This window comes from Saccostrea echinata, unplaced genomic scaffold, assembly GCF_033153115.1.
Source record: "Saccostrea echinata isolate AGI-Se365-2 ecotype Australia unplaced genomic scaffold, CSIRO_AGI_Sech_v1 ptg000002l, whole genome shotgun sequence".
In the NCBI taxonomy this organism is placed as follows: domain Eukaryota; kingdom Metazoa; phylum Mollusca; class Bivalvia; order Ostreida; family Ostreidae; genus Saccostrea; species Saccostrea echinata.
Genome location: NW_026889751.1, coordinates 16,285,148 through 16,294,162, shown reverse-complemented (window position 1 = coordinate 16,294,162; position 9,015 = coordinate 16,285,148). Strand labels below are relative to the sequence as shown.

Here is a 9,015-nt window from a genome sequence, read left to right as displayed (position 1 = left end):
ACATCTCCTGTGTGCCCCTACTCATGATAGGGTAAATTTAGAAATCCGTAGAAAATTCAGTATGAAAACCAATTGCCTAACAATTTGTATGAAAGATATAAGTCAATATTCGACCCAATCTGATCAAACCATCAGATTTTTTTACGCCCCGAAATTTTGATAGTCGCTGTGCACTTTGTACAGCGAATATCAGACTTTCGGAGCGTAACAATGAAATGATTTTAATCAGCTTATATTCAAGCTAAAGACAGATTGTATTTGCAACCAAGATCATTGTATAGATCATAGAACTTGCGAAATACTGACTTTAAACGAGATTGTTGATACCCCTTGTATCATCAACTTATTTTTCAGTGACATGCCTAGCTTTAGAAACATGCTATTGCGTATCGAATCAACTGGGAGACATAATCAAAATTGTCGCTCCCTAGCACTTTGTCATAAGTATGTTTTACTCCCACATAGCTAATATACTACCGAAACATTAAGAAAAAATTTGGCAGTAAATTTTGCTTTGAATTTTCAAAAGATGCTAATGACACATGATCATTTTACGACACTTTACATTTATTGCGATGTTCATCATCGTGCCGTACAGCATCCTCTGCAGAAATCATCGACATCTTCGGGGATATTTTGATCAGCACATGAAGACTGCAGCAGCAGATTTGATGCATTTTCTTGTTACATAATTCGATACCCAGGAAGCATACTGATTAAAGGAGTCTTTTAATTCAGTTCAAAGTGAATACGAAATCTTGGATGAGTAGAATACAGTTTCTCAAATCACTTTAATCATTTTCATCAGAATCCATGTACAATATCCACGTACAATGTACATGTATTTAATTAACCGAAATGATTCTATTATCTTTAATCTTCATGTAACATTAATAATAATACACGAGACTTATCATCCTATGTAACATGCTACTTAACTTTAAAGAATTGTTTTAGTTTGGAAAGAGTGTCAAGGACACAGCGAAGTACAGCGCAAATGTCAGAAAATTGCAAAGTATGCGGGAAAACACAATTAATCCTGCAAATTCCCTGTTTGTAAATAGGGCACTTAACATATTAACATTCATATGCGTCTGAACTGAGAGATAAATTCTGAGTTTTCCCTTTTCTAATAGTAAGGAGAGAGACAGAGATCGAAACTAGTTCCGTCTTATTGATTGGTGATGCACATGTATGTGAAAATTGTGATTTATTCTAAAGGATGTCGGTACATTCTGATTCTGAATTGTTGGGAAAATCATACGGACCATGAGCAGTAAGACAGTTGGTAAATATGCGGATTACGTGTCTGAGATGTACCCTAGTAAAGGTAGTTGTACTCCTCTAACTGGAATTATAATGCATGTTCATCGAGAATTCTTATTATCTGGTAGAAAAAGCAAGGGTTACTGTATAGCAGTTTGTCTGCAAGCATGCCAGTTTGTCTGCCTGTCTGTGTATACTATGTGCTTGTCTATCTTTAATAGTCAGTATACTAGAGTTCATGTTTAGTTATAATTAATGTTCATGTGTGATGCGTGTCTCAGGTATTGCAGCATCAAAACATGACCCCTAGGGATGCATGTCTGTTGGTTCTGTATTGACCACTTTTCATATTACATTGACGACCGTTCGTCTTGCAATGACTATATTTTTCATTTTTCATAGACTACGTTCGTTTTGTGATATATTATTATGACTGTTTATTATTTTTTAATTAATATTTTTCGTAATTATTTCATCAATTTATTTTGTTTTTAAAACATTCAAAGACGTATTTTATATCCCTTTCGTGTCTTCATTTATAATAATTTACGACCCAAAAAGTGCTAACATATCTTCTGTGCCTTGAATTAATCTATTGTTGTGTCTCCATTTTATCTTGTTTAAATCACTGTTTTCAACTATCTGAACTATAGTGACACAACTTGTGTAACCTCTGCTGAAAAGGTTCACAGCATGTGATACATGTAATATGTCGTCCCTTGCAGATGGACCTGAAGAGGCTACCAAACTTAACAGTCAATCTTCTAAAGAAAATGACAGAGCGGAGGCAACAACCCTGGTAAACAATCTTTGATGCATATTATTATTAGTTTTTAAATAGAGATATATCTTAAATAAGGAGTCATGGTCACCTGTATTTCTTGATTACACGTGATTTACTCCATGTCCCGTTATCTTGGTCCTACTTACCTACACAGATAGAAGCCTCACCGCCAAAGGAAGATCCCTGGGCATTGCCTGAACTAAAAGATACAGGGACCCCTTGGAAAGGTCAGAAACTGCTTTCTGTATTATACTAAAGGCACAATTTTGAATGGAGATGGCCAACAAAATATAATCTTCACGGCATCAACAAAATCAGTATCTGATGTAATGGTTAAAACCAAGGATAGGGTGTATTCTATTTAAAAGCTACATTGTAATTCCTGGACAAAATATGTAAAAAGATTTCAACAGCCAAATGGTCAGCCATCATGACTTTTGCAATACATGTACAAGATTTTTAATTCAGTTGAAATAATGACTCTCCTTTAACATATGGACAATTGCATACTTAAGTTGAACACATCTTAATCAAGGACTAGAAATTCATATCCTGAACAGGTTTTTAATTCGTGTTTTTTTTTTTTTTTTTTTTTTTTTTACCTGAGGATTATCTTAAATTATGAGGTATGCTCATTTGTCAGGATCATAGCAGGCCTTTAGGCCACTGACAACAGCAGATAAAATCTGAATTCAGTTTCAATGTATAGCAATTTTCAAGGCTATGTAATCTTCACCCTTAATTATGATCTTGAATCCAAGCCATATTGTACACATAATTTGGGCAAGATAATTTTCACTTTAAAGTTTTAATTCATTCCCTTTTTAAATATATAGCAAGTCAACAAGTTAAGCAATATCGAATCCGCCCTTGATAATGATCCTGAATCCAGGCCATATTGGAGTAAAGTTCATCTGTATCACGGTTTCTTCAACTTGAATTCAAAGCACTTGTAGAGCTAAGTTTTGAATGAGAGTCAGAAAGTTATAGCACGATAGTATATAGGATGTTAATTTCTCAGTGACCTTGATAATTGAGAATGATCCAAAGTCAACATCATCTCTACAACATACAAATAAGCATCTTAATTCATGATAAAAATTTGGCATTTAACATTTTTAACAGACAAAAATACATCTTTATAAAAGTTGGGGATACAAACATATACCGCTGTTTATTACATTTTCAACAGTGAAATACTGTGATTTATTTATTAGATAAAAGTGCCATTTTCTCACAGTGTAAAAGGATATCAAGATAAGTAAAAAATAATTTCTGGCCTGTCATAAGATAGAGATAGTAACTAAACCGTCGCACTCATGAAAATATTAAAAAAAATCCATTCCCACTCGTGAACTAAATTCCATATTCAACTTAAAAACATTAAATTTCCTCTATATGCAACACTCACAAATATTCTTTTGCATAATAAAGAGGTTGACAGTACTGTATTAAAAAATTTACAGTGTATCAAACAACATGGACATTCTCGTTTTTGAACAATATTTTCACAGACTTGGATACAAAGGGAAAGGTAATCAAGACAATATGGACATCTACCAGGACATTACTCATCTTCCTCTGTCTCTACTTCTTCATCTGTTCTTTAGATTTTTTGAGTTCTGCCTTTAGACTTCTGGGAGGTAATTTTTCTTTTAATATAAGACATTTTTAGATGATTATCAGTCCAGGGCTTGTGTTTAATTGTGCTAATTACTTTGTCAAAAACAATCTGATTGTACACACAAGTACTCTGAAGTTGACATTTAAAAGATGCTCGAGTTTCAGTTGACAAAATCTATGTGGTTTTTGGAGACCAAGTCTTCCAACAATCTATTGGAATTCCCATGGGTACCAATTGCGCCACGTTATTAGCAGACCTATTTTTGCATTCATATGAAGCAGAATTTGTTCAAAATCTTTTAAGAGAAAAGAAGAAAACACTTGCTGTGGCCTTCAACTCGAGTTTAGATATATCTCCGACGTATTATCAATTAACAATGGTTATTTCCATTGTTATGTCGACACGATATATCCCGCTGAGCTTGAGATAAAAGATACCACAGAGTCTGACACATCTGTTTCATATTTGGATATTTTATTAGAAAAAGACGTTAATGGTAATCTAACAACAAAGCTTTATGATAAACGTGATAACTTTAACTTTTCAATCGTCAACTTCCCTTACCTATGCAGCAATATACCCTTATCACCTGCATACGGAGTTTATATCTCTCAGTTGATTCGATACGCCAGAGCATAATGATCTACGTATGAACAATTTCTAAAACGAGGTAAGTTATTGACAAACAAGTTGATGAAACAAGAATATCAGCAGTCTCGTTTAAAGTCATCGTTTCGTAAGTTCTATGGTCGATACAATGACCTTGTCAGCAAATACAATCTATCATTAAGTCAAATGCTGACTGACTTTTTTCATACTAATTGTTAGGCCATTATTTACACTGAATTGTCGACGGATTTTTCCGTTATTCCCCGATCATGACAAGGTGTGACCGGTCGGCAGGGGATGCTCACTCCTCCATGGCACCTGATCCCACCTCTGATGTCTTAGAAGTCCGTGTTTGCTCTGCTCCTATTTTGTAATGTTTAATGGCATTTGAGCTCGAATACTGTTCGTTATCTCCACATATTTCATATATAAGTTTTGAGCGATCATATCTTCCGATGTTTGGTTTATTCAAGGAAAAGCTGCCGGTAGAGTGTTCCAGAACAGTACACTAATACAGAACCCGATATGTGGTCTGATGATCGGAGTGTTGGTCACTGTATTGGTTCAGAGCTCATCGACAACCACGTCTATTGTGGTCAGTATGGTAGCTGCAGATAGTAAGTTCCCCAATTTCTGTGCTTCATTGGTATATGTGCTTTATAAATTAAAACAGATTATACATTTGATCCAAACTGTAAAATCACATCCCAACAAAAATGTTCTGCCTGCAGTCCTCACAGTGAAGTTGTCCATCCCGATCATAATGGGTTCTAATATCGGAACGTCGGTGACGAACACCATCGTATCACTAGGGGAAATCACCCATCGTAACGACTTTCGGCGAGCTTTCGCTGGGGCCACAGTACATGACATGTTTAACTGGCTGTCAGTCATTGTCTTGCTTCCACTGGAAATTGCCACAGGTGTGTCACAGGATTGTAAAAAAAATATACACATGTCATTTTAATTGAACCTACATTCTGTGTATGTAAGATGCGTTTTTCCATGATATATTTGAATGATACACTAATGTATTCTTAGGTTATCTCTACCACATATCTGGGGCTATTGTTGAAAGCTTGCAGCTGGGATCATACAAAGATGCCAATAAAGATCTTCTGAAAGCAGTTACAAAACCTTTTACAAAATTAATCATTCAAGTACGAAATTTATTTTTAAAACAAACGAAACAAAATACACCAAAAGGTAATGCAACCTTTTTCTTCGGATTCATTCATTCTAATTTTTATGATACTTTATTCATAGCAGTATAATGAATGATCCTACTATTTTATAGATAGATTCTAGTAAGATCAACATGATAGCTAAAGGAGAGAGAGAGGAAGAAGACTTCAGACTGTTGAAAATCTGCTGTCAATCCAAAACAGCCACCATAACCAACGAGACTGGATACAATTATACCCAAACCAATTGTGTTCAAAACTGTTAAGTACAGAATTTCAGAAAATTCATGGAACTATTAATTTAATCTATCGATATATAACTGAAAAACATCCCTATTGTCAAAATTAAAGTCGCTGACATCAACTCATATATAATATTTCTTAGTATAAATAATAAAGCCATTTATTACAAAAGTAATATTTTTAGATAATTGACACAATGCTACACATTCACAAAAAAGATATCCGATTCAGAATTTTGGGGTATATTTCTTCATAATGAAAAAAACCCCTTTATTTTAGGTGTATTTAAGTTCATATTAACATGGTGGGTTTTTTTTATTTTAGGTAATCACCTTTTCGCCACTTCCGGTTTGTCAGATTCCGTGATAGGGATCATTATGCTTCTGGCCTCTCTTGCACTTCTTTGTTTATGTTTATTTGGAATTGTCAAGTTACTCAACTCTCTGCTTCAGGGAAATATCCGAAAAATTATCAAAAAATTTGTTAATTACAATTTCCCTGGAAAAGCAGCATATTTCACAGGATACGTAGCCATTGCAATAGGGATAGGTTTCACTATTTTAGTCCAGTCCAGTTCTATTTTTACCTCGACCTTGACACCTCTTGTGGGGGTTGGAGTTGTCAGTATTAAACGGATGTATCCTTTATGCCTTGGTTCTAACATCGGTACCACAACTACTGGAATTCTTGCAGCTCTAGCAACAGACACTCAAGGTGGAACAAAACGGCTTCAAAATGCTCTTCGAGTTGCCATGTGTCATCTTTTCTTTAACCTAACGGGTATTTGTATTTGGTACCCCTTGCCTTTTATGAGGTTACCAATCCGCCTTGCAAAATTCCTAGGCAACACAACAGCAAGGTATCGTTGGTTTGCGCTGTTTTACCTGGCCGTTGCATTCTTCATTCTCCCTTTGACAATTTTTGGATTGTCTCAAGGTGGATGGGAAGTTCTTGCAGGGGTCGGTATACCCGTAATTTGTTTACTTTTTATCATAGGGATAATAAAGTTACTGCAGAGGAAAAGACCCAATTGGTTACCTAAGAAGCTTCAGAACTGGAAGTTTTTACCTCTATACTTTCGTTCTTTACAACCTCTTGACAGATTATTTAATCACTTATTTGGATTCTGTAAAATATGTCATCACCATCACCACGACCATCATCATCATCATGACAATGATGAAAACATAACAACAAAAACTGACGAGAGCCAAAAAATGATTTAATGTAGAACACGTCGCACTTTTTTTAAACAAGTTGGAATTCATGCTGTAGGGCTGTGCCGACTTTTACATTAATTTTCAGATCAGTTCATTACCTTGCTGCCATTACAACTTAAACGTTTTCTAGTGGTATTGTACAGATAAGTCTTTTATCACCTCAGAAAAGTATTAAAGTAAACGAAAAAAGGGAAGAATGGTAGGGTCATTTAAACTAAAATACTTTTTAGTGAAAATAATGGCCAGAAAATATTTACTTGCTTATGGAAGTCGACATTCGAGTGAACTACAAATTGCATTTATAGATTTAAATAGATTTACATTGGGTAGTATTCTTTTGCTTTTATGGGTTCACATCAAACAACCAAACAACAGATATTCTACCTCAGTTACAGTACAATAAATCATACTGTAGGTCAAAGAACAAGGTTCTTTAAGGCAAAATTCTGATATGAAATGTTTGAATTAGTATTAAGAGCAAAATTTTTTCTATAATTCTGAAAATACAGAATTAAAGTTGTGCTAGAGCATCTTTGGATATGTTGAATTGACATAACCCTGCAAGTTTTTTTTTTTTTTTCGACGATTGAGCGACCTGACATTCATCAGATACAATTTCAACATTAAAATCAAAATGAATAGTGTTCATGTTATGGTCAAAGAATAAAGTTTGATCCAATTAACGATTTTGGAAAAGAAAAAAATTACTAGTATATATGCTTGGATAAACATTTGGGTATGTTAATTTGTCTTTTATTTACAGTCGAAAGGGGAAACAGACAATATGTTGATTTCGAAAAAGTTTATAAAAGTATTCTGAGAAATCAAGAAGTATGCAAAGACCACAGTCATGCTCTGTAATCCTGTAAATGATCTTGGAAAAACAAATTATTAAACACTTATCAGCCGTTTTCTTGTTTATGTTTATGAATAGACAGTTGAAAAGAAATGCACGCGTTTACTTACCACTCTAAAAGAGTTCATGCGTGACTAGCCCTTTGCATCAGTCGTGTACTAGTAATGTGTAAGTTGTTTAATGATGTGTACTTGGGAATTAATTAAAGATTTGGTCATAATTAGATGAATGCAAAAAAGTTTTATTCTTCTTCCATTTTATTTTTTATACTCTCTGTCGGTTTTAGCTCACCTGAACCAAAGGCTCTGGTTAACTGTCGATCTGTCTTTCTGTTTGCCTCGTGTTGTCTGTAAACTTTTTTTCACATTTCAAACTTCTCCAGAAATACTGGACCGATTTCAACTAAACTTGCCGCTGATCAAGGGAATAAAGTTTTCAAGTTTGCTCAAATGAAGGGCCACTCCCTCTTTTAAGGGGAGATAAGAATATGTGAAAACTATCTATTAAAATCTTCTTTTCAAGAACGGCTAGAACAAATAAAATTGAAACTTACATATAAGATCCCCGATAGAGTATAGATTTAAATTTATTTATATCATGGTCCCCAGAGGTAGGTTGTGGCCAATATTGGAGATCAGTTTATATTGAAAAATTTAGGGAAAAATCCTGGACTGTTACACATACAGCTTATAGCCATGAAGACAATATACAAGTAGTTACTTAATGTATTTTCCTTCTAATTAAGAAAAAAATCATTATTAAATAACCTGAAATTGTATCATTCTTTTAGAACTACAAAGTTTAATATAATATATTATCATTAATTAAGTTTGTTGGGAAAAAATATTGGTGCTGTGATTACCAAGAAGGAAATATGTTCAATTTCTTAATTTTGTAGCAATAATTAACCCGATATGGTGGGTACTTACATCCAGTTAGCGATTGAATGGTGTCCATAACTTTAATTTAGGTTAGTTGCTTATAGATATAAACTTTAAATGCTTTGGAAATCTACAAACATGGGTATGTGTTAAAGGAGACAAAATACCTTTAAGGTTTTATACATTTCTTTCCATATAATTCCACAACACATGATGTGTTTTGTGATTATGATGGTAACCAAAAAAGGACTTAATCAGAAGTTCCAAATTATTTAATTTTTCTGAAAAATAGAAAATCCGTCAAGTTAAGTCCTCCAAATATTTCCGAATCCAAAATAACCCGATATA

At 34.0% G+C, this 9,015-nt stretch overlaps 1 protein-coding gene across 1 annotated transcript; it reads left to right on the top strand.

The window, feature by feature from the left end:
• The first annotated feature begins 1,167 nt into the window (after window positions 1-1,167).
• LOC133173573 (sodium-dependent phosphate transport protein 2B-like) lies at window positions 1,168-8,481 on the top strand. Its single transcript, XM_061308556.1, has 9 exons — window positions 1,168-1,330; window positions 1,992-2,065; window positions 2,205-2,277; window positions 3,565-3,693; window positions 4,757-4,900; window positions 5,015-5,206; window positions 5,325-5,443; window positions 5,581-5,728; window positions 6,035-8,481. The coding sequence occupies exons 1-9, from the start codon at window positions 1,270-1,272 to the stop codon at window positions 6,934-6,936; spliced, it is 1,842 nt and encodes a 613-aa protein (XP_061164540.1). The 5' UTR covers window positions 1,168-1,269; the 3' UTR covers window positions 6,937-8,481.
• Window positions 8,482-9,015: the final 534 nt, after the last annotated feature.

Bases quoted from the DNA above. Each gene is read 5' to 3' on its own strand.
- LOC133173573 (XM_061308556.1), top strand. From the start codon at position 1,270: ATGAGCAGTAAGACAGTTGGTAAATATGCGGATTACGTGTCTGAGATG. The intron at 5,444-5,580 runs GTACGAAATTTA...ACTATTTTATAG, and splicing joins TTACAAAATTAATCATTCAA to ATAGATTCTAGTAAGATCAA. The intron at 5,729-6,034 runs GTTAAGTACAGA...TTTTTATTTTAG, and splicing joins AACCAATTGTGTTCAAAACT to GTAATCACCTTTTCGCCACT.